This window comes from Anolis sagrei, chromosome 2 (assembly GCF_037176765.1).
Source record: "Anolis sagrei isolate rAnoSag1 chromosome 2, rAnoSag1.mat, whole genome shotgun sequence".
Classification (NCBI taxonomy): Eukaryota; Metazoa; Chordata; class Lepidosauria; order Squamata; family Dactyloidae; genus Anolis; species Anolis sagrei.
The window spans coordinates 200,257,165-200,284,022 of NC_090022.1; the positions used below are offsets into that span (position 1 = coordinate 200,257,165).

The following is a 26,858-nucleotide window of genomic DNA, read 5'->3' on the forward strand; positions in this document are numbered from 1 at the left end:
GCCAAGAAAACTATATGATAGGGTCACCATTGACATGAAGATGCATAATAACAATATACAGGGTTAGTCAAAATGCATAGGCCAATAAGCCATTCAATTGAATGGCTTATTGGCCTATGCATTTTGACTAACCCTGTACTTGCTTTACATTTAGCAGTGTTTGATTTTGAGTAAACACATACAAGATCAGGATTCCCATACAAGATAGAAGAATAGTCTACTCTTGTATACTCTACTTTTGAAAACCCATTTAGGTTCTGCATATTTTCCTGTGATATTTTAGATTTACAAAAGCAAAGGCACATGCTTAGAATCTCAAAACAGGAATGAGATCATTAATTTACATTCAGTTTTTTTCTGAGCATGCTCTCCAATTTCAAATCTTTAAATGAATCTAAAAAATTGCTTAACCTGGGATCCTTTGAAATTATCCAGCAACCAAGCAGTTCCACTGAACTGGGCAGTGCTCACCAGTGCACCAAGATGTACCTTCTATCCACTGCTGATCTATGGGCTGAGTTTGATGTAGGAGCTAGAGACCTAATGCAAAAAAAATTCTTAGTATCTTCACAAAACTAATATGTACCTTGCCTATATTGGTTCTTCTGACTGGCTCCCAGATGAATCCACATAACACATATTCTGTCTAGAAATCTATATGAAATGATGACATGACTGTTGCTTCTCCCTAAAATTTTAGTAATTAATTGTATTTTTATGTTCATTTGTTTTTGATTTTGTTGTACCCTGCCTCAAGCTATCAGTAGAGACAAGTGATAAATAAAATGTATTATTATTATTACAACTGTTCTTTTGTTTCATTGTTCTGCTCGTCATTTGAGTATAACCTCATTTCCTAAAAGATGTTTTGTTCTCTTAAAAGCGTGCAACAATTTTTAGTCTTGTACATTCCATGCACACATACCTGTCCATAACATTCAGGCCAAAAGGGAGAAAGATCGATTTCTCTTCTTGTTTCAGTACAACTATTGTGATGGATTACTCAAGCTCTTCAACTCCCTGCTGGAAGTTGGGGTTCTCCCTCCCTTCCTTTCTTCTTTTAAAAAATCTGCTTGGGCAGCTTTCTTTATTCTGAAGCAGGGAAGGATTGTGTCAGTCTATTCTTTAAATCAAACTCATACGAGTAAGTTTTCTGCATAGGTCCCTACTGTGGCTAATGCAAAAACCTCAGTTAAAAAAAAAAAACCCAGCTGAAATATATAGGGTTTGCTGCCACCTACAGGTTCAGTCTAAGGTGTTGGTAACCCTATTCTTCAGAGAGAGACAACACACATTCTTACTTTGTGTAGTTAGGTTATACATGTGTATGGATGTGCCATCAAGTGACCCATTAAGATATGGGTTGTTTAGGCAAGAAATGTTCTGAAACAGCCTGCAGTACCTGGCATTCAATGGGAGTATTCCATCCAAGATTAATCAGAACCAACCCCACTTGATAAATCTAAGACTGGAGTTAAACTGCTGTACAAAACATTACTTTATTATTTATTTATTTAAAACATTTCGATTCACCTTTCTCGCCCTCAAGGGGACTCAGGACGGAGCACAACATATATATGGCAAACATTCAATGCCGGGACATAAAACCATAAATATATACAAACATTAAAATCACTTATATCCCCTTTAAAATCAGTTGCTTAAAAACCATCTTTTAACAACCTTAGATATGCAGATGATACCACTTTGATGGCTGAAAGTGAGGAGGAGCCCATTTGGGGTCAGGGCCCACAGTTTAAGAAACAATAGTTTATAGCATCTGGTATTTACTGGTGGACCAACCAGGGCTAACTCTGTTTAGGTTCCAAGATCAAACAGGATCTGGTTTCTTTGGGGCATGTAACCTACTGTTTTTTCTATCTGCCTGGGACTGTAAAATGGTGAAAGAGTTCAGACTGGGTTGGGAGAAGATAGCGTGACTGCTCTATTTTGAAGATCACCAAGAAGGCTAAAGTCTACTTTGGGTAAATTAAAGAACTAACAAATTAAACTATGAACGCTTCTAGCCAGGAGTGTCTAAATGTCAACAATTTTAGTAAAAACTGTGCTATGGAAGCATACTTTCCACTATTGTGACATACAACCTTTTTTTCCTTCCACAGATCATACTTCAGGGAAATATGTTTTAATACTTTTAGGAGGACATGGATTTGAACAGAACTGTCACTAGCCCAGAATTCACCATGTTGTGAGACAGTTATTGCTGCCTCCTCAAATGGCCATTCCAAGTTTGGTGGAGAATAAAAGGCACAGAAATATGGTGATGCCCCTATAGCCAAACCGAGACTGAGAATATTTTCTGCTGGGGTCCTACAGAGGTCTCAGTAGATGATGTATATTCAGCCTGCTTCTGGCTACAGAAACATAGCTTTGTTCTCTCCAAGTTCCAGAATGCCTGTAGGATTTGGCTATCACAGTAATACAAGGAGTCTTTTGAGTGGTGTCTGACTTTGGTTGGGTTTTTTTTTCAAGGGAGAAAGGGAATATCAATTACTGCAACAAGAACAGCCACCAAGAACACATATGCAAGTATAAGATGGAATTACACAAACATATGTCACTAATAATGTGTGATTCCACATGCAAAGATTTGGCTGTGCAACTCCAGGATAGGATTTCAGCCCATAAATTCTTTTTAAAAGCAGTTAATTTTTAAATGGAAAGTTATAAAAAAAATCAGTCACTTGAATTAAACAAGAAGAGCAGCAGCACCTATGTAAATAGCCTACATACAGTATGCAGACTGAAGCAAAGAGGAAGAGTCAATAAACTTTTGGATCACAGATAGTACCTATGCTTTTAGAAGAGAAAGGACAAGGAGAAGCATAGCACATGTTAGCATGGATAGCCAAAGGATAGAGGCATAATCTCAGTTGCCTGGCATCATGTTTTAAATATGCACTCCAAATATTTTTGAGTATAACTTCCCTCAACCTCAGTTATCATGGACAGTTAGTGATGGACACTGGGTAGATCTACACAGATCAATAATCTGGGGACTCCTCCAGAAGATGCAGAAGCAGGAGGGAGATTCAATGATGCTGGGTAGCCATCCTAACCATCCCTCCATATTATGTTGGTCTACAGTCATGATACGGTTTTACCTGTCTGCCACTGCCTGAAGTGACGTTGGCAGAGAGACAGAGTGAGGAGAGAGGAAGAATCCCCCTCTTCCTCCTACTCAAAGTGCCATGCCACCTTGTCAATATCACTGCAGGGGACAGTAGATCTTGTGTTGCAGCTCAAGACCACTGCAACAAGGGGTGGTGGTAGTAACTGCCATTTCATATCCTCACTTCTGTTTGGAACTGGCCCAACTGTTCTGACAGGCCCAAAGTCAGGGGACAGTTTGAATTTTGGACAGAATTTTGGCTAAGGTAGGGCTAGGTCACATTAAGGTGGACTTTTCTATTATCCCGGATCAGCTCCCTGCAGTGTTTGGCTGCCATGGAGCTGATCTGGGCCGACATCGGCCTAATTGGTTAGTGTAGATGGGCACACTGTACTCCAACCATGTGAGGGGCACAGAGTTGGGTAAGGCTTCTCTAACTCTTGCAGAATCAGAGAATCAAGGTAAAAAGCACTGCCACTGTTCATTTCCTATTCTGGGAGAGAAGCGGGATATAAATGTAGTAAATAAATAAATAAAATAAGTAGTGCTTATGGAATACTAGTTTGATTTAAACGTATTTATGTGCTACTTACATTTTTAAAAAATCAACCCAGCATAAATCAAATAAAATATACATAGACACAAGGCACAACATACAAATTAATAAACTTCCCATAGGAAGTCCATAACATAACTGAAATATTTGGAAGTTTTCATTAAATATTCTTAAATTAATTAAAATCCCCCTTCAGAAATCACGTTAAGGCACAACAGGAACAAATGAACAGAAAGGTTATATTGACTAGTCCACTGATTATAACATAGATATCTCCTATTGATGTTAATGCAATACTTGATTGCTCCTGAATTTCAGTGGTAGCACAAGATGTCAATTACTCTTGGGAATAGTAAGGGTCACAAAAAAGGGCTTGGAGTCACATGCCAAGTAAACACCATCTTTGACCTGTTCTACAATATATTGAGCAATGTTTTGAGCATTATTATTATTCTAGAACAAGACAAGCTAAAAAAAATTAGTGATGCCGGAAAATATTTAAAGCTGTGCAAAAAATGAACAGAGACATGGTCTTTTTGTTTTCTTGCTCTTCTGTGCCCGTTTTTTTAATGTTCCTTAGTCCAAATCAATTTTTGTCAGAGGTCAGGATGCCTCTTGTGTTTAGCCTGCATATAGAATTCTTCTGTATTTGTGTTAACAAATACCAGACTATTTTGCTACTATGCAAGTTGATCAATAACAGGTGGCAAAACACATTAAAACTGCCCTTCACATTTCTGAATTTAACTTTTGCAGATTTGATTATTTATGGGTTTGATTAAGAATCTGTGTGACTCTATATTGCATTGTGTTGGAGGGCCTAGGGACATCTAGAAAGAATATCTCTAGAAATCTATAGATTTAGCCTTAACCACTGTGGTGGAAGCTAATTTGATCCTGCAGTTCAAACCCTTGAGCTCCTATCACTTAAGACTGTTTATGATTACATTACAACAACAAAAATGGACTAAATTCAAAGAGAAAGATATTTTTCTGTTGCTGTCCTTGCAGTTCTATGTGGTAGGGAGGCTGCAGTCAATCAACTGCCCCATAAGATTTCTACAGCAATACAGCCACCATATGATGAAGAATGCTCAACTGGAATAATTCAACAAACTTCAGACTGCTATTCAGACTGTACTACAATTAGATCACTACGATAAGTATAGTTTGTTGCTGTTATCTGCTTCTGGGAAGTAATCTACACGGCTGATCATGTAGTACAGCTATTTTTGTACAACAGGATTGAGCAAAGTATCATGGACCACAACTGAGCCTCAAAGCCTTTTGTTGGTGTTTCCTAAAGCCCTTCTCAGAGCTAGAAAAACCAGCTAGGCAAAATGAAGCCAATGTGAAGTAGTTGTCTGAGAGTTGGACTAGAACACCAAGAGTCCAAATCTGCATTCTTATTGAAGAAACCACTGGATGACCTTGGACTAGTCACAAGCTGAAGTGAAAGGCAACTGAATACATATTCACACACACATACACACACTGTGAAAACGGCATAATTCACAAAAAGGATCTAGGATACTGACTTGATTTCACAAGGAGACGCGTTTGAAATAACGAGAGTATGGAAACATAACCTCCCCACAGGTTATAGGAGCAAAATAGTGGGGAATAGGAGCTAATTTACTAGAAAATCTGTGATTAGCATAGATTGAGCTGTGACTACAGAAGTAAATCAGAATGCTGATAATATATTGCGCTCCAACCACCACTCTAAGTATTCTTTGCCCAAGGAAACCCTGTGAAACTCATGGAATTGCCATAGGTCGACAGGTGAATTGAAGGTACATATACATGTAAGCTTGACAAGTACTGTGTGCTGAAGAGAAGAAATTGTTTTCTTTTAAATAGCATAAAAAGTATCAGAGAAGCCATGCATTTCAGCCTGGCCCCTGATGAATTACCAAATACTGTAGTCCAGCTTGAAAATTACTTATGTGCTAAGAAAACCATCTATTTTAGAACCAACATTATTCTACAACAGATGGTGTGTTATTTGTTTAATAATGTGGTAGCAGCTTCAAGGCACATTGCATTGTTCTATGTTTCCATAATGCAGTCATTATTCCCATAATGTAGAAATATAGGTACATATGGCAGTGTACTGAAATTCATAATTACGTCTCTAAATATAGCTACATCTCTGTATGATTTTCATCATATCCATTATAAAATGTTAACCTCTGTATTTGCTCAGAAACACATAAAATAGCCTTCTTAAAAGAAATACTTCTTCTAGCAGGTATGTTTGTTTGGGTTGGGTACATTCATAGATTTATTGAGGATAGCAAAAATCACAGATAATAGTGAACCCTATTGAACAAGTGACTTCTACCAGAAGTTACCATAGACTTGCACCAGAGGACCTAAAAAATGCCTAGGACACCTGAGAAGTTTCTTGTTACTCCAGTGCAACTCTAAGCATACTAAAGAATCATGCTGGAGGACCTAGAAAACACCTCAGCTAAGGACAGCACGTTTCTTCTGAATGAATGCCTGGAGGAGGTAATGGGCTGGATGAAGAAAAATAAATGGAAACCAAATCCAGACAAGACAGAAGTGCTTGCCATTAAGGGTCCTAACTTGGGAATGGAGGCATCTCAGCCAGTTCTGGTTGGGTTACACTCCCCCTGAAAGATTGTGTTCACTGGTTGGGAGTGCTTTTAGATCCATCTCTCCAAATGTCAGCTCAGGTAAATGCAATGGTCAGAAGTGCTTACTACCCGCTTCAGATGATACGTCACCTTCACCCCTTCCTGGAATCAGAGGACCTAAAATGGCATTGCATGTGCTGGTAACCTCAAGGTTGGAATTCTGCAATGCACTTTACATTGGGCCACCTCTGTACCAAGTTTGGAAACTCCAATTAGTTCCAAACATAGCAGCCAGGCTAATTACAGGAACATCCAGGAGTGAGAATATTACACCCACACTAAAGTCACTCAACTGGTTGCCCATTAATTTCTGGGTAAAGTACAAAGTGTTGCACTGCATGGTTTTGGTTACCTACAGGATCGCTTTCTCTTGTACAATTTACGCTGGACATTTATTCCAACCAGCCAGAACCTGACTAGCGACTGTCAGCTCCTCCAAGACTATGGAATGACCTGCTGGAAGAGATTAATCAGCAAAATCAGTTGTAGGAATTCAAGATACAACTGAAGACCAATCTCATCCAGCAGGCCTATCTGGTCAATTTCAAACTATGAATTTTAAATTTACATTCTATGACTATTGTATTTTGATCTTTGTTCCATGAATCTTAGTGTGTGTGTTTTACATAAAAATGTTTTAATATATGCATTTTATTGAATGTTTTTATGATGATGTGTTTAACTATGTTGTGCCCTGCCCCCTGTTGTGAGGAGAGGCTGGTAACAAATCATGATCACCATGTGTTTCACTATTTGCTAACTGTTCAACCTGTGTGTTCACGAAATGACTATTTAAAGAATTAGCATACATCTACAGCACTCTAGCCATACGAGAAAATTGATAATGTACTTTTTGGGGAAAATGAACATAAAACAAAAGTATATTATATGTTCCTTTTCTCCATGAAGAATTATGTATAACTTGAGTGTTTGTAACACTATATAATTTTGTGCATGAAATCAAATTTGTATAAACTAAGCCATCAGAAAGCAAAGGTATCTTTATTTCAGACAGCAGAATTCTGAATAACAGATGCTCACTCAGTATCATAATAACTGTTAACCCATGCTGAAAAACATGAGCTTGTTGCCAGTTATCTTCCAAGTCCAATTAAGAGTTTTATTGGCCATGGCTGACTAGTGATCAGCAAGTCTGCTGGACTACAATTTCCATCATTGCTGACCACTTGCCAGAATGGCTAGGACTAGCAGAAGTTAATATACAGAATTATCTGGAGGACAAATGGTTGTCTCTATTCATTTCAGCCGTTAAAATTTTTGAATATTTCTCAACCTTTAAAGTCTTAATTGGTTAGAGCAGTGTCGACACTATGGAATTGCAGATTAGGATGGAGTGTTTAGAATTCAAAATTAGAGAACTCTAGGGCCTCACTAAAATATAAACTACACAATTCCATAGGATGCAAGTATGGCAGTTAAAGTGGAATCGTAACACTATGATTTCATAGTGTGAAAGAGACCCAGATGCTGAGTGGCCCTCCACCCACATTATTACCAATCTCTTTTGCAGGACAGCAGTACTAATCAAAGTGTTGGTCCCTGCACAGCTGGTAGTGCTTTGCAAATTTCCGGGAAAGAAAGAAGCACTTCTGATCAGTGAGGAATTTGCTTCCTGTTTGTTGCTTTGCTATTGCACTGCATTTTGAATTAAACTTTCAACTGTGTCAATTCCTTTTTGAACATCTTTGACATTCCAATTCCAGTAAAAGTACAAACGAAACTCAATAAATATAGTGAAAGCTATCACAAAAGAACATGACTTTTGTGTCTAACAGGAGTTAATTCTTAGAGATCAACAAGAATGGCTCACAAATAATGTATACAGGACTGCTGTCACAAAAATCCGTTGCAGACTGTAATCCTATAGAGCAGAAAAAATAAGAATGGATATGTGTGTTTGTGTACATGTTTGTGTACAGGCAGTCCCTGAGTTACAAACATTCAACTTACAAATGACTCATAGTTAAGAATGGGGCTGAGACAACAGGAAGTGAGAGAAATTCATCCCTGAAAGAGTTTTCATGGGGAAAAGTGGTCTCCACTGAAGCTTCATCACCAATCCTTTTTTCCACAACAAGCCAATTTTTTTCAAAACCCAATAATCACAGGGACAGAAAGTGAGGTGAAATCTTATGAACAGGGGCACTGACAGCAAAACAAACACAAGAGTGCTAACACTTCCCTATGCTATCCAAAGCCTATATATGCATGTGTGTGTCTGGAGTTACCCTTAAATAATGTACCTGTACAACTTACCAAAAAATCAACTTAAGAAGAAACCTACAGAACCTATCTTGTTCATAACTTGAAGACTGCCTGTACATATGCACACACAGGCAGGCACTGCCACGCACACATGTAAGCAATGTAAGCACACATTCACTAAGACAGAATAGTACTTTTAGGCAGGTCCTGATGTGTTGTTGTTTTTTTTTTTTTGAAAGGCATTATTAAAGATTGAAGCCCCTTAATGACTGTTGGCCTACCATGTATAAGCTGTATGCATGCTGCATGCACATATATGCATATTTATATTTAAAACACGACTAAAGACCCATCTCTTTCAACAGGCCTACTCAGCAAATTTTGAACCATGAATTTTATATTTACATTCTATAACTATAGCATTTTCATCTTTATACCATACGTTTTAATACATGTATTTTATAGTAATGTGTTAAAGTATGTATTTTATGTTAATGCTTTTTACTGTGTTGTGCCTCACGTGAAGTTGTGAGAGTTGTGTAATAAAATTTACTATTATTACCGCACATATATATGTGACTCCTCACATGAGTATATATACACATATTTGTGTACCTATCTGTGTGTACTGTCTATATACTCTGCTCTCACCACATACATAAACCGACTGTGGCCCCTTCTACACTGCCATATAATCCAGATCATCAACTAGATCAGGGTCCTCAAACTTTTAAACAGGGCCAGGTCACAGTCCCTCAAACTGTTGGAGGGCCGGATTATAATTTGGAAAAAAAATGAATGAATTGCTATGCACACTGCACATATCTTATTTGTGGTGCAAAAAACCCCACACTTAAAAACAATACAATAATTAAAATGGAGAACAATTTTAACAAATATAAATGTATTAGTATTTCAATGGGAAGTGTGGCCTTGCTTTTGGCTGATGACATAGAATTGTTATTGTTGTTGTTGTGTGCTTTAAAGTCATTTCAGACTTAGGTTGACTCTGAGCGAGGGCCGGGTAAATGACCTTGGAGGGCCGTATTCAGCCCTCAAGCCTTAGCTTGAGGACCCCTGAACTAGATAATCCATATTATCTGCTTTGAACTGGATTATATGAGACCACAGTGATAGTATGATAGCTGGGACCCAGTGCTGCTAGCGCTACGCTGTTTTCGCAACAGTGGTTGTGAATGAGGGAAGGAAACACGTGAATGACGTGGACGAGAGAGCAGACAGAGTGAGAGACGCAGGTGCAACAGAGTCGGGAAGATAGTTCGTTGTTGCATTCGAAGGAAGGATAAAAAGGAGAGACATACAAGGAGTGGTGAGGAATTAATGAAATCCAGTTTATTGAGCAGTTTCGCACAACTGAGCAGGAAGTGAGTTCTTTGGAGGCACGTTTAATTATTGGGCAACGCTGTTCAGTTTGTGGACAGGCTGGATGTGGGGTAGCCATGAAGCTGGTGAAGACAGGTGCACTGTCTTGCACATATATTCCCTTCCCTGATTCTGACCCGCGTTGCGCTACCAACATACCCGAACCTGCGTTGCAGAAACAGTGTCGTGCTAGCAGCACTGGGTCCCAGCTATCATACTATCACCAAGGCCCCTTCTACACTGTCATATAATCCAGATTATTAAATCAGATGATTCACATCATCGGCTATGAACTGGATTATATGAGTACACACTGCCTCATAATATGGATTTTATAGCAGTGTAGAAGGGGCCTGTGTGTACTCTTTCTCTTTCCTCGCCTCAGGAGTTTAAAGTGTGGTAAAAGAGAAATCCAGGGAAATTGCACTTTCAGCTGCCTCAAAGGATTATTCTGTTTTGGGCCCCTTCCACAGCTGTATAAAATCCACATTGAACTGGATTATATGGCAGTGTGGACTCAGATAACCCAGTTCAAAGCAGATATTGTGGGATTTTTGTCTTGATATTCTGGGTTATATGGCTGTGTGGAAAGGCCCTCAGATAACCCGGTTATGTAGACTCAGATAGCGCAGTTCAAGGCAGATATATTGGCTGCGTTTATATTCTGTGTCATATGGCTGTGTAGAAGGGCCCTCAGTCAATACGTTCTTGAGTTCTCCCTTCTTCCTCACCTCTGCGCCTACTTCCTTCCTCAAATCCTGCTCTCCTTCCTGGTTTTATTCTCTGACGCTTCCCTCATCCTTTTCTTCCGCGGGGAAGAAGAGTCCCGCTCGCACATGCGCAGTTCTTCCTTTTTCCCGCTGGCGGACTTTCTCGGAGGGGCCGTCACGAGACTGCAGCGTCACGCGCGCTGTCGTCATCATGGCGGCGGCGGCGCCAACCGCGGCGGCCCCCTCCCTGCCCTGAGCGTGAGAATTCCGGAGTGCGCCTGCGCCGGTGCGCGCGCATGGGGACGTCTGGCGCGTCGTGGCTCCGCCCACTGCCCCCCTTCCCTCCCTCCCTTTTTCCTTTCTCCCAACGTCGCTGGAGCTTGCCTGCCGTCCTCCGTGAGGGAAGGAAAGAAGGAAGGAAAGGAAGGAAGAAAGGAGGAGGGTGCGGGTTGGCTCCGCCGGGGGAGGAGGCCCCACTGCCAAGCAGCCGCCGCCGCCATGCAAGTCACGCTGAAGACGCTGCAGCAGCAGACCTTCAAGATAGACATCGACCCTGAGGAGACGGTGCGGCCTGAGAGGAAGAGGAAAGGGATGGGCGGCGGGGAAGAGGAGGGCTGCTAGGCCTCAAATGGCGGCGGGGCCTGGAAGGAGAGCCTCCTCGAGGCCTAGCTCGCAAAGAGGCCTGTAGAAGTTTTTTAGCGGGGGGAGGGGAAGGGGGGGGTGAGGAGGGAAAAGTTGGCGCGCCATTGGTCGCTTATGGAAACGGCTCCATGCTATAGGCCAGGCCTGCGCGCGGGCCTCGAGACCCTTCTTCGCGAAGAGGGGAAACCTCTCCCCCCCCTCCTTTTTCCGCCATGACGGCTCTTGCTGCTTCGTTGGGTGGTGACAAGGGTATTGAGTGTCGTCTCCGTCGCGCAAAGGGTGGGCGGGCCTGCTTATGAAGGGGAAAGGGTGCCATGACTGTGCATTATCGCTTCGCGCGAGGAAGGGGTGTGTGTGTGTGTCACTCAGGCTGTCTCTGTGTGTGTCCGTCCGTGGCTCCGTGTGCGCATGCGCCACTATTGGGATCCATGCGCGGGAGAAGTGAGCCAGGAGGTTTTAGAATCATAATATTTAGGCCCCTTCCACACAGCTGAGTACAACCCCAGATCTGCTCTAAACTGGGAACTCTTCCACACAGCCCTATATCCCAGAATACCAAGGGAGAAAATCCCACATTATCTGAGTGTGGACACAGATAACCCAGTTCAAAGCAGATACTGTGGGATTGTATGCCTTTATATTCTGAGATGTAGGGCTGTGTGGAAGGGCCCTGGGATATATGGCAATGTGGATTCCTGGCTATTCCAGACAGGCCCTATATCCCGGGATCGGAATCCAGGTTTTCTGCTTTAAACTGGATTATATGAGTCCCCACTGCCAGATAATCTGGGATAAACACAAATCATTGGATCAGATCCTGGGATATATGGCGTGTCTTGAAGGGCCCTCAGATAACCAAGTTCAAAACAGATATTGTGGGTTATTGTGTCTTGATGTTCTAGGGGCCCATCCACACAACCCTATATCCCAGAATATCAAGCAGAAAACCCCACAAAATCTGCTTTGAACTGAGTTATCTGAGTCTACACTCAGATAATATGGGGTTTTCTGCCTTGATATTCTGGGATATAAGGCTGTGTGAAAGGGCCCTGAGATAACCTAGTTCAAAGCAGATATTGTGGGATTTTCTGCCTTGATATTCTAGGATATAGGGCTATGTGGAAGGCCCCCCAGAATATCTGCTTTGAACTGGGTTATCTAAGTCCACACTGCCATATATTTCAGTTCAAAGCAGAAAATGTGGGATTTTATTCAGTTGTGTGGAAGGGGCTGTGGAAGAGACCACAGGGGCCATCCAACCCAAACCCCTTATATTTCAGGATCTGATCCCAGGTTTTCTGCTTTAAACTGAATTACATGAGTTCGTACTGCCAGATAATCTGGCATAAACAGAAAACCTGGGATCAGATCCTGGGATATAGGGCCTTTCTGGAAGGGCCCTCAGACCCCTTCCACACAGCTGAATAAAATCCCACATTATCTGCTTTGGACTGGAATATATGGCAACGTGGACTCCAATGGTCATGGAATGGAGACAGCTTTGGTCACCTGGGTGGATGACCTTCACATGGAGCTTGACAAGGAGTGTGTACCTGTTGGTTCTCTTGAATCTTTCAGTGACTTTCGATACCATCGACCGTGGTATCCTTCTGGGCCAGCTTTCTGGAATAGGACTTGGTGGCACTGCATTGCAGTGGCTCCACTCGTTCCTGGAGGACCAGACCCAGATGGTGGTGCTGGGGGACACCTGCTCGGACCCCTGGCCATTGACTTGTGGAGTCGTGCAAGGTTCTATTCTATCCCCCATCGACATGAAACCGCTGAGTGAGGTCTTTGGAGTTTAGGAGTTTGGTGTCTTCTGTATGCAGATGACACACAAACTATTATTCGTTTCCACCAAAATCCAAGGAAGCTCCCCGAAGTTCTGGACTAGTGCCTGGCAGTTGTGATGGACTGGATGAGGGTTAACAAACTGAAGCTAAATCCAGACAAGACAGAGGTCTTCCTGGTCAGTCGTGAGGTTGCACCCTGTGCTCGACGGGGTGACACTCCTCCTGATTACACAGGTCTGCAGTTTGGGGGTCTTCCTGGACTCAGTGCTGATCCTGGAAACTCGCAGAGGAGGAAAGTTCCTAACATATGACACATGCTACCCAAAAAGGTTGTACTAAGCTTATACTGTCTTTGTAATTCGGGTAGCTATCAGAAAAGTGGTCTAAACCCCTTAAGACTATATCCAGTCTGATCTTGAAGGAGAGTCAGACCTGGTTAGTGCTTGGATGGGAAACCAACGATAAATGCCAGGTACTGCAAGTTATATTTCAGAGGAAGGATTTAGCAAAACACTGCTGAGTTTTCTTTTTAAAGAGACTTTGTTTTGGGACTCGACACAAACCTGCTGAAATGTCCTAAACACACCAGATCCCATCTGATGGACTCTAAGCAGGGTCAGCCCTAGTTAGTACTTGAATGAAAGACCACCAATGAAAATTAAATGTCATGGGCAATATTTCATAGTAAAGAACTAGCAAAACTATCCCTGAGTATTCCTCGCCTAAGAGTAACCTATGAAATTAATTGGATTTCTATAAAGCAACAGGCTCATTGAAGGCACATGTGCACACGCCTATCAGTGATAGAATTTGCACTGTCAAAATATTGGAATGATTTTCGACACATAGTAATGTAGATGTCTGTATATACATGTGCTTTCCTCTGTCTGGCCATCGTTGTTGGTTGTTTATTCAGAAGTGGGAACATATTCCAAGTTTTGGAAACAGTGATTCAGTACAGCCTAGTGAGTTGGTAAAGAACAGTTATTGATTTTGCCTTATGTTTTGGAGAGCCTACCTGCACAGTCATACTCTATACCCCACTGAGATCACTGATCAGTGTGTTAATTGTTGTCCTCTGAACCAATCCCAAGCAGATACTGAGGACCCACTATACAGCATTAGAACAACTGGTATGTCTGCTTCATAATGCTTGTCTCACTCTTAAAGAAGTGTGTCTATTAATTTCATTAGATGCCCTTTCTGCTGGAATACAGCTATAGATGTATAAGGTATTGTTAAGCATGTTTCAGTTCAAGTCTGACAGTATTTTTCTGTAAGGATTACATACAACTTCAGAGATACTAAGACATTTGAGTTTGGTAAACAAATACATGTTACGAAGGCTTTTCATTGCCTATGGATTCATTGCTAAGGAAGGATATATGTTCTGTGGTAAACAAGATAAACAGTGCTTTGGTTCTGTTCTCAGCTTAGCTAGTTGTTATGTGCAATGTAAACATTTCTCCAAAACACCGTTTATATATATACTGTACTTGGGGTGTGATCTGGAGATGTGCTTAATTTGTTCGATAGTTTTATGCAATCTACACTCTCAACTTTAGATTTTGTATTTGTAGTGGGCATTTTGTAGCTCTAGATATAACACTGCAACTTTAAGATCAGCAGTGGAACTGGAAACTGCACTTCCTAAATGCCTACACTGCAGTTCATAGAAAAGAATTGGCTAACGATATGCTGTTGTAAGCATTATGGAAATAGTGGGCTTGTTTGTCTGGGCTACAATATCTCAATTAAATATGATGAAATAGTAGATTTTATGGGCATATTCCTTTTGCTCCTCCCTTCATAGTAGGAACAAACAAATTGTCTGCTGAAAACTTCAAAATAGGAAGCTATGGTGCACATAGTTGTGACATAGTTGTGAGAAGTCATATTATAATATCATCTTCAGACTACACTTTTGTATTCTGACTTGTTCTTGGACCTATTAATCAGAGTATTCACCTTGGATGTAATTTTAATAAGATGTGGGGGGGGGGGGGAGAGATCTGGTTGGTTTACTTTTGTGAAGGGAGGAGCTGCCAGGTTGCATGCTCAACCAGAAGGCTTTTTTAATATCTCAGTTTACAGTTTACAGACTGAGTCCTCAAGTATTACAATAGTTATAGAAAGAAGAACTTGTCAAATCATTACTACATTACAATATCACAATTTAACACTCAAATGCTCTCCAACACTGGCATTGCTGTTTTGGCATGGTGGGAATTATAGTCCAGTACAGGTTAGGAAGGCTGCTCTGAAAATTCATTATTTATTGTACTATCTATAACTACTTAATCATATAGATTATTGGTTAATAGTTTTGCATAAACAAGTGCAATTTAACGTAACATGTTGGAGGTCAACTATCCACATTCTTTGTGATGAATTCCCCAGGAAAGTGGAAAAACTGTGAATAAAAAGCTATTTTTTAACTTCAGAAAATACCTCGCTAGAAATCTGGATCCTCCAGCACAACTCTGTGGCAGAAGTTGCACTGGAGGACTCAGGTGATTCTTAGAGAGACTGCATTAATCACAATTTATCCACAAAAGTTTTATCCACATTGTGTAGATCCTGTTGTTAACAGTGTTATACTGTTTTCAGGTTTTGTATTGTACCAGGATATTAAGAAATATAATATTAAATACAATCTCTCACTGGCTTTTTAAGTATGTTTAAGGGTTTTTTAAAAAATAAGTTGGCTGGTCAACATGGCACCTGATTAAAAAAAAAAGACTACAACATTTTGTTTTACACACACACACATATATATATATAAATAACTTTTTAAATGTATTGATTTTCCATTTCTCTCTACATTCTGAAAAGGTTAGTACAGAAATTCTAAATTTGGATCATATTTAAAATACATTTTAAAATAAATTTAAAGCAGTTTATCACTGTTTTAGCATTTATTATGTTTTAGCATAATATATTGTAAAATGACTCTTGGCTCACCATCTGAGATGCTTGGTCTTCAATGGTATGATGGACAAATGTCTTAGTAATCAGGTAACATTACCTGATTGGGTTTTGGGGATGGAAAAATATCCCATAAGTATGTTATCCGATCATTCTCCTGATGCGTAGACAGTGGCTTTATCAGGCTGTTGTGAGAAATAGAGGAATTTGATTATTGACCGTACTCCATTCTCTATGATTGTCTGACAAAATTGGTGAAAAGCTGAAGCCTAAAAATAAAGAATCCCATGTTTTAATATTCATGCCTCTTGTTAAAATGGATTGCTGTAGGCTTCAAGAAATTAGTTACCAGGGTTCTTTTATTCCAAGATTTGATTGGATTTCTACAATTGACTTGTTCCACGGCCAGGCTACCCACCTCATAGACCAGGGGTCCTCAAACTTTTTAAACAGAGGGCCTGGTCACAGTCCCTCAAACTGATGGAGGGCCGGATTATAATTTGAAAAAAAACACATGAATGAATTCCTATGCACACTGCACATATCTTATTTGTGGTGCAAAAAACAGTTAAAACAACACAATAATTAAAATGAAGAACATTTTTAACAAATATAAACTTATTAGTATTTCAATGGGAAGTGTGGGCCTGGTTTTGGCTGATGAGATAGGATTGCTGTTGTTGTCGTGTGCTTTCAAGTCATTTCAGACTTAGGTTGACCCTGAGTGAGTTTGGAGTTTGGAGACCCCTATGTTGTGAACTACATTGCTAGGAAACCTTCAGATCTTTTTGACTTGTACAATTCATTGGGTCCTTAGTTTTTATTTCTCTTTTTGTCATGTCTTCTGTTGATAATCTTAAACAAACTAGTACATTTTGGCCTTCCATTTTTATTATAAGAATAATGCAGATTGGGTTTTTTTAACATGAATGTAATGCTGTAATAGATGAAAAGATAGTATATGAAAACTATTTTGTACACAAAAGTATAATTTAGTCCTGATTTAGTCTTGTAATCTTGTTTAATTTTATCAATCCATGCAATCATGCCGGCCATGTGACCCTGGAGGTGCCTACACACAACGCCAGCTCTTTGGCTTAGAAATGGAGATGAGCACTAACCCCCAGAGTCGGACACAACTAGACTTAATGTCAGGGGAAAAGTTTTATCTTTACCTTATATGGCAGTGTGAACTCAGATAATCCAGCTCAAAGCAGATACTGTGTAATCTGCCTTGATATTCCAGGTTATATGGCTGTGTGGAAGGGCCCTTAGAGAAACTGTTTGTTATTCCTCTCCTCCAGTGCAACAGTGTGATTTTGGAGGCTTTTAAACAGACTGGATGGCCATCTGTCAAGGATATTTTGTGCTTTTCTTGTACAATAGGCGGTTGGACTAGTTGGTTCATGTGGTCTCTTCCAACTTTGTTATTCTATGATTCTATAATTATCCGAAGCACTTAATCCTGATTTTGGGCACTCCTTTGTAACAACCTTCTCCATTTTAGCCCCCTCCCAATTTTTATTGAATTTAAAGCTGTGGTAGAGGTAATTTAATATGATACGCATATGCTCAGTAGGATCTTACACTTTTGTAAGAGGAAGAAGGCATATTGCTTTGATGAAATTTAGCATGTACATTTTACACATCTGGAATGCTCTTGGATCTCAGTATTCTGACTTTTCAGAATTTTGCATTGGTTTGGAGTATGAGCAGCACTAGCTTTTAAAATACCTGGCTCTTGTTCTCCCTTATGTAGGCCTGTGACTGTCAGTTTTGGTGTTGTAATCTGACTGCTAGGCACCATTGGCCTTTCAGATGTGTCCTAAAGTGGGGAAAAGTGCCATTTTGTTTTAGCCTTAAGCTTCTGTTCTGCCAAAATCCATGAAATCAGCTGAGAAATTACAGCTGAAACATTCATTTTATCTTTTGGTAGTTACTTATCAAAAAGGCATGCCTGCTTACTGTTTCAATATCTTCTCCCAACCATGGAATTTGGAAAAGTGGGGTTTTCTAAAACTCACACCTTCTTGACTTTTAGTGGTGGTGTAAATCATTTTTTAAAAACCTGTGTAAACGTTGAGTATCCCTTATCAGAAATGCTTGGGACCAGAAGTATTCTGTATTTTGTAGGGTTTTTTGGATTTCAGAATACTTCAATATATATGATGAGATAATCTTGAACATAGGATCCAATTCTAAACACCAAATTTATTTATGTTTATATTCACCCTAAATACATAGTCTGAAGATAATTTTATACAATTTAAAAAAAACATTGTGCATGAAATTAAGTTTGTGCTCATCGAACCATCAGAAACCAAAAGTGTCGCTATCATGCCACCCACAAAGACAATGTTGTGTTTTGGAATATTTTGGCATTATCTGTAAGGTAGACTCAAACTGTAGTGACAGTAAATGAGACAGAAAGATGGCTCTATTATTACCAGCTACAGAAAGGTTTTCTAATTGAGTGTTGCTATATTTTTCTCATTGTTGTGTTCTAAATATCGTTAAATTGTTTGAAACTAGCACTATTTTAGTAGGATAATTTATTTAATGGCCCTCTAAGTTCTATTTTACTGATGTGACTGGTTTTAACTATATCATAATCTATGTTGTGAATTACTTTAGGTCCCATACAGGAGAAAGGTAGTACAGACATAGCAAAAATGTATAAAACATTAACAAGTATTTTGTTTTATTGCCAGAGGGGAATATATATTCTAGAAGTGGTACCACTGCAATAGATTGCATGGTATCTGCTAGGTATCAGATTATTATTATAATTTATACCCTGCCTTTCTCCCTGTAGTGACTCAAGGTGGCTAACAATCCACACTAGGCAAGTTTTAAAAGTGCAGTACAAAAGTTTAAAAAAGAATTAAATAGTAATAGTGTGATTAAAAACAGAATTAAAATAAAATGAATACTAGGGGCGTGCATTTAGGTAAAAGCTTGTTCTGTTTTGCTTCTGGGTTTTTGTTGCAGGGCCTGATCCATTTTTGGTAAGCGCTCCGAAATTGGGAGGGTTGTTTTTGATTCTTTCATTACGGGGCCTGAAAATCGGCCCATGATGGGGGGGGGGTCGCTTCCCACCCACTGGCTCCCCTTTCCGAGGCACTTGGCTGCCTGGCAGTCACTGGCAAATGTGTAAGTGGCCACTGCGCTTCTTCTCTTCCTCCCCCTCCCTCACTCGCGCCCGCAATGCCCCACATTCACTCACGGGAGTTATGGCCGGGCAGCCCCACATCCAAACCTCACCAAGCATGTTTTTTCAAGGCAGAAGGAACCACCTCCCCTCCCTTCTTTCCACTTGGAGAGTGTGGCAGGCAGCAGGGCATGTGTGTGTGATGGGGTGTGTGACTGTGCAGGTGCCCGGCTGCAGGCAGGAACTGACAGGCACGCACATTCTTTCTGGGCCTTCCTGCATGCCCCATGCCACACACATTTTCTTCCTGGAAAAAGTGTATGTGTGTGGTGGGGCGCACACAGGCCTGGAAAGTGTGTTCGTACCTGTCAGTGACTGCCTGCAGCCGAGTGCCTGCACAGTCACACACCACACCACACACATGCACAGTAAGGAGGAAGGGACAGTGGTTCCTTCCGCCCTGATGCTGAGGTCCGCATGTGGGGCTGCCCAGCCGCAACTCCTGTGAGTGAATGAGGGGCATTATGGGCACGAAGAGGGAGGAGGAGAAAGAGAAGAAGCGCGTACACATGGAATTTTGGCTCCACACAAAAGCAGTATTTTGTGTCGAGCTGAGGTTCATGTAGGGAGGGGGCTTCCTGTTTCTTGCTTCTGAATAAATGGAAGGAACTGTAAGAACGAATTTTGCACACATGTCTAATAAATACATTAAAATGGCCTTTTAGAACATACACCAGCCCAAATAATATTTGACCAAAATGTCATTATAATTTGAGGGAAAAAATATTATTTTCAAACTACAAAGTAGATTTTCTGGAAATACAGAGTATGACATAAGTGTTTAATATTTATTTTAAATTAATGTTTCAATTGGATTAGTGTTATTTGTTCGTTTGAAAAAATACATGTTGTATGGTAGTTTTAACTTAGCTTCCCATGTTTGAAAAAAAAATAGGATATCAAACAAACACAAAATAGCTTCATGAAGCTTTTGATTTCAGTTAACATTTTGAGACAACTTGTATCGTTAATAGCCCAGCCATATGGTTATTTATATCACTCTGCCCCATTAAATTAATATATATCTTGATAAACATACGTTAGATTACAGTTGTACTGAATGAAAATGTTTAATTTACAGATGGTTTATAAATTTGAAACCTTTCTCTAACAGCTATTTTTGTATTGAGAATAGTCTTCCCACTTAATATTATATATAATTTTTCAGATTTAGCTAGAGATATCTTGATTTGATGTTGTAGCTTGTAATTGTCGTCTTGACATTTGTCGTAACCATCCCCTCCCCATCCCAAGGATTGATAATGTTTGCCCTCTTGAGCAATTTAGGTAGGTCTTTTTCCTCAGAGAAGGGCATGGTTCCTTTTGTAACAAAACAAAACAGCTAGGTTTCCATATTAACTCTTACCAAAAAGGAAACATCCTCTTATCTCAGGAGAGTGGTTAAAGGCAAGAACTTAGTCCATCATGGGAGAATCTAAAAGAAGCACCCACCCCACTATTCTATTGGTGTTCCTCTGCTGCTACCATTTTTACACTAAGCCATTCTAAAAGACCAGAAGCAACACACAACAGATGAAGCAGAGAAGAGTCAGTAAGTTCTCCCAGAATAGACTTTGGGGCCCCTCCAGACAGGCCTTATATCCCAGGATCAGATCCCAGGTTTTCTGTTTGACCCTGACAGTGGGAATTCATACAATCCAGTTTAAAGCAAAAAACCTGGGATCAGATCCTGGGATATAGGGCCTGTCTGGAAGGGCCCTAAGCTTTCACTTTTGCCACTTTACTCAGAGGATGGGGTGGTTGTTTTTTTTTTAAAGTATTAATGTATAGTACTTTAACTCACGAATAGGTCGACCCAGGATTTTGGGGTTGATTTTTTTGACTTAAAATTTTTAGATTTACATTGACGAGGTATTTGATCTTGGAATATAAATGTTTTGGAAGTTACAAGTTTGTTTGGAAGTGAAAACTGATGAGTTTAGTTCCTCTTATTAAATTTTAGGCTATCTGAAGATTTTGTTTGGCCATTGATTACGAGATAAAGTTCTTGTGCAAGGAGAAGGAAGTGGTAGAACCTGTTTCACTAGATGGTATGTAGATACTTTCTCATCTTATAGTTAGAGGTGGAAAAATTCAGCATATCTGCCTGGCTGGCTAAGAAAGTCCCAAATTCCTCAATTTGGACATTTTCTAAGGCAGTGGTTCTCAACCTGTGTGTCCCCAGATGTTTTGGCCTACAACTCCCAGAAATCCTAGCCATTTTACCAGCTGTTAGGATTTCTGGGAGTTGAAAGCCAAAACATCTGGGGACCCACAGGTTGAGAACCACTGTTCTAAGGGGTCTCAGATGTATTAAGCTCAACTGGCTGGTGTAATTTTCTACCAGGTTTGTTAGGCTGAAATGAGAAATGAGGGGGCAGAAATCTGACTTTTTTATCCTTGTATGATAAGGCCTATAATATTTAACAACTGGTTAAAATGGTGAAGTCAGAAATAGTTATGATCAATGGGTTTTGAATTTGAGAAGGATAATGTTGAAAAATGGAACTCAGATGTAAATTGGAGGACATTAAAGTTGGTATGTCTGCATCTGGTCTAGATCTCTTTTTAATGAAGTAAGAGAGTGTTAATTGGTAAATTCCCAGGGTGTGGCATATGTCCTCAGATCCTATGGAAGTTGAATTTAGCTGCAGAAGTGCATAGGTTAGATGTCTCTTACCGAGACTGCTGTAATCTGTGATGTGGTGAAAACTGTGGTATTGTAAAATGTGGCTATTGCTTGCCATAGATTTCAGAATTCGTATCACTGGCTTTGAATCATTTTAACGCACTAGCACTGAAAAGATTAAACCCTATTTTCTATTGAAAAGGGGGAAATCCCCTTAATTTTTGTACTGTAGAAAGAGTATCAGGTGTTGTGATATTATAGCGTTAGAAGTATCAAATGTCTTCTAATCGAAACTATTTGTTACAGGTTAAGGCTTTGAAAGAGAAGATTGAATCGGAAAAGGGGAAAGATGCATTTCCAGTAGGAGGCCAAAAATTAATATACGCAGGTAAAATGATCTTATATATAAAAATACTTTTGAAATAGGTTGTATAGAAAACATGACGCTTCCAATCTGTTCATAAAGTACCCAGTGATGGGAGAAGATATCCAGCTTCTTTAATTTCATTCAGTAAATATTGTAAAATTAGACATTTTGTTTGAGAAAATGTATATTATTTAGTCCCATGGTTGCTTTGCTTATATGCATGTGTAAAGCCAAATTTTCAAAATCCAGTTATCACAGAGATAGAAAGTGAAATAAAATCTTATGAACCAGTGGCACAGACAGCAAAACAAACACCATGTGGGTGTTATCTTTTCCCTATGCCAATTATTCTCAGCCTGTAGGTCCCCAGATGTTCTTGCTTCAATTCCCAGAAATCCTCTAACAGCTGGTAAACTGGCTGAGATTTCTGGAAGTTGTAGGCCAAAACACCTGAGGACCCACAGGTTGAGAACCACTGCTCTATGCTATCCAAAATGTGTGTGTGTGTGTGGCTGGAGTTACACTTTAAAAATGAATTTATATTTAAGTTGGAACAGGTACAACTTAAAAACAAACCTACAGAGCCTATCTTGTTCAAAACTTGGGAACCGCCTGTACTTGGAAAAAAGGTTCATCCAACACAGTAAGACTTAGATTTGGAGAGGCATACTTAGGCTTGTCCTGTTTCTTTCCACTGCTTGTGTCTTGAACCTCATACTAATTAAATAAATGTATATAATAGTGCACTGTAAAAAAGAAAAGAAAAATTAAAGCTATGTCAGCTGTGAATATGTTATGTAGCATAGGTATTAGTTGAAAAATGGTTTGGTGAAAAACATGGTTGAGGTGGAAGGATGAATCCAAATTCTGTGTAGTTCTTATCTGTGGTCGTGACAATTGGAAGGGGAAAATACCCATGGTCATCAGTTTTTATCATCCCTGGTCTCTATAGATATTATCCACAGTGATTCATATGTTACAGCTTACTGCTTTATTTTGCATATAAGCATTTGTTTTCTAAATACATGGGCCAGTTCCTCACTATTCTGTGTGAAACTGTAGAATAGGTGCTTATTTATCTTATTTGAGAGCCTTGTGTGCTTTCATTTATTATAGGTTTTTTTTACAGGACTATGCCTGTCTTGTGAGGTCTTTTTGCTAATCAAAACATTTCTATCCCATCATGAAACGTTTAAAAACTTGGGCTAATTGGATTAGCATCCCAGAAGTCTTTCATGCTTTCACTGCCTGTTTGAAATATAGCATTAAGATTTTCTGCAACGTAAACAATCTGACAGGCAGAAATATATTCCTATGCATTGGTTTTAGCTTTATATATATAAATGCATTGGTATTTTTCTTGCTACTGGATTTATGACAGAAAACACTTTTAATAAAATATTGAAGATGCAGTGCAGACATCTCTTGAATAGACAAAGAATGCCAATTAGAAATGATTAGCTAGAATTTCTGGCCAACAGTACCTTATATATAATTCCATCAACTTTTGTATAAGTTTTGTAATTCAGCTGACTTCCATTAAGTACAACTGAATACAACAGTTAAGCCAGGACTTGCTACTAGAAGTGCTGCTTAAAGTGTTGGTCCACCAGCCAGTGCCAATCCACAAGCTATTTGTTGTCGGCCCATGGTGAATTTCCAGGAAAGAAAGAAACAGATGTAGCTAATAGATACCAGTATTGCTGGGGTCTGGCACACCGTAGAAAAAAACAATTTCATCCCCCACCAAATAGTTTTAAAAACACTGCTGTATAGTAATCTGATTGAACTGCTAAATTAATAAATTATGCAACAAATGCCCAAGTAGAAATCATCATAACAGAATTTTAGAAAGAACACCCAAGAGGAAACTGGTGAACTTATAGATCATGTTGTGAAAACAGGTAACTATATTATGAGCTACTTGCTGTTAGTGGTTAACAGGATGTTATCTATTATTTCATGTGGGAATTTAGTATTGTTCTGCCACAAAATAAGAGGTGTGCGACAATACAGACATTCCCCATTTTTCGACAGTCTGCTTTTTCTCTGTTTGCTCTTTTGACTCTTTACAATTAGAATCAGAATCCATTAATTTTACATATGGTTTGCTTTTTTGACTATGCACCGAAGTAATGGGTTCTAGTTACATAATTTGAAAGAGTCAACAGAGTAAAGGTAGGGTCTCTTTTAGTTGGATGTCACCATTTGTGCACACACCTTGCCTAGATAACAACTTGAGATAACTTTGGATGTGCTTGGAAGGGATTGTTGGGAGTGGTTGTCTTCTGCAGTTTGGTGGCTGTTGAATTAGCAGGCAGTGAGCACTCCAGATTGAATGAAAAGATTTGCACAATACTACTGCAATCATGTTTTTTCTTGTTTTTGACTCAGTACCATCTTTCATTCAATCCCTACTGCGCTCTCCACTTACTTAGTAGGCTATGGATCAGATACCACATTTTGGCAGTTTCTGCTTTTTTGACAGTGCTCTGGTTCCTAATAGGACTATGCACAGATCCATTTTTCAAAATGGGCTCCGGCTGTTTCAGCATAGGCGCTGTGCCATTTTTTTTCTGGCTGCAATAGACCACATGGTTGCTGAAAAAGTCTTCCTTTGGTTTCTTTCAGCGACACATGGAGTGCAGAGAGGGAGGCAGCCATATGCATACTGGTTTCCGTGTGAGGTTGGAAGCCCTGCTGCATACCTGAGTCATTCAACAAAAAAGCCACTAATGTGCTTTGTGTTTGCTGCTCTTAGGATCTTGCTTTTGAATTCAGTTGCAATCTTTTCCTTTGGCAAGTTCATTTATGGGCTGTGAAATGGCATTGGGGGGGGGGGGTGTATGTTTAAATATTGGGGTGGTTTACTGATGGGAAGGGATAGCTTGAGTCCTCACGGGGAGAATTCAATTCCTCCCCAAGTCTAGTTGAAGAATATTAGAGGAAAGGATACCAGAAAAAGTGATTTCCTAACCCTGATGTCTTAATCCAGGGCTAGCTGAAGGAGAATAAAAGAAAGCACACCAGAAACAGTGGTATCTTAAGCCTGACATTTTAACCCAGGGCTAGCTGAAGGGGATTACAGGAAAGGATGCCAGAAACAGTGGTTTCTTAGGTCTGATGTCTTAAACCCAAGTCTTGAAGGATATGAGGAGAAACAATCCAAGACTTCTTAAGACTGATGCCCTAAAAATGACGGAAAAGGGAACCTCGTAAGTTCCCCATTGCCACCAATGGGCTGGATCTTCCCAGATCTTTTGGCTGCCAAACCAAAAAACTGACTTTTCCCTGGCCAATTTCAGGAGGCTCCTGAAAATCTGATCTGGGTGGGTGGGGGAGGGGACCAAAATCTGGACACTGAAAACAGCATGGGGTTTAACCAAATTGCACACCCTAGTTCCTAATCTGTCAAATGAGCGCAATATACCTGTAAACCTAAAGTTTTTCTGATGATTGTAGAAGCCTGCTCCCTATGCAGTTATATTACTTGTTTCTACTTACAGCTTTCAACACAGAGGGAACACATTAATTTCCACAACTTTGTGGTGGTGAAGGCTAAGGAAAGCAAAAACCATCTGAAATGTTTGTCTGATTTTCTAGGTAAAATTCTTAATGATGATACTGCTCTGAAAGAATACAAAATTGATGAAAAGAACTTTGTTGTGGTTATGGTGACAAAGGTAAGTTACTGTTCATAAATTTTATTTTGAGATTTTCTGGGTGTTTTTAAAAGTTTTTTTTATAGTAAAACAGGTAGAATAATGTAAATTTCAGTAACCATTTCATAATACAAACAGAATGTTGTTAACTTAATTTGCTTAACATTGACGATTCCGCATTTATTTCCCACTTGCGTCTATTTATTTATTTATTTATTTATTTATTTATTTATTTATTTGCTGTATTTGTATACTGCCTTTCTCAGCCCGTAGGTGACTCAAGGCAGTTAACAGGATAAATTCAATGCTTACAATATCATAAATATAATTAAAAAATATAACATATAATAAAAATTAAACAAATTAATAAAATATAAATTCATAGTATCTCCTTGTTAAAAACATTGTCCAGTCTCATTGTCGTCGTGCCATTTTCCTATGTCAGTTACTCTGCATTTGAAAATGCTTGTTCAAAAAGCCACATCTTGACTTTTTTCCGGAATGTTAAAAGGGAGGTGGCCGATCTAATTTCTATAGGGAGGGCATTCCATAGCCGAGGGGCCACCACCGAGAAGGCTCTGTCTCTCGTCTATGCCAAACGTACTTGTGACAAAGGCGATAACGAGAGCAGGGCCTCCCTAGATGGTTCATAGGGGGAGTTGCATTCGGACATGTAAGTTGGGCCAGAACCGTTTAGGGGTTACTCCCAGATCCCCCCCCCCCCCCCCACAGAACAGTACTTTCCTTCATACACATATTATTTTAATTGATTAATCATAGAGAGAATCTGGTGCAGTTCTTTGTATTTTCTTTCTACTCTATCAATCTTTCCTGTTTCATATCCCACTTCTTGTTGATTCGTCCTGATGTATATTTGGTTATGCTTTCGAGGATGTAGTCCTGGAGCATGAAATCCACTAAATATTCAAACCATTTTTAATCTTCCCACTTT

At 39.7% G+C, this 26,858-nt stretch overlaps 1 protein-coding gene across 3 annotated transcripts in view; it reads left to right on the top strand.

The window, feature by feature from the left end:
- The first annotated feature begins 10,997 nt into the window (after positions 1 to 10,997).
- RAD23B (RAD23 homolog B, nucleotide excision repair protein) overlaps positions 10,998 to 26,858 on the top strand; it is a 34,294-nt gene continuing 18,433 nt past the window's right edge. Inside the window, exons 1-4 of one of the 3 annotated variants that reach the window (XM_067464347.1) lie at positions 10,999 to 11,238; positions 21,212 to 21,299; positions 22,184 to 22,265; positions 25,848 to 25,927. In XM_067464347.1, coding sequence (XP_067320448.1) covers positions 21,297 to 21,299; positions 22,184 to 22,265; positions 25,848 to 25,927 — 165 coding nt within the window. In that variant the 5' untranslated portion in view covers positions 10,999 to 11,238; positions 21,212 to 21,296. Of the gene's footprint in view, positions 11,239 to 21,211; positions 21,300 to 22,183; positions 22,266 to 25,847; positions 25,928 to 26,858 lie in introns of all 3 variants that reach the window. The other 2 variants (XM_067464346.1, XM_060762548.2) reach the window with 2 other exon arrangements.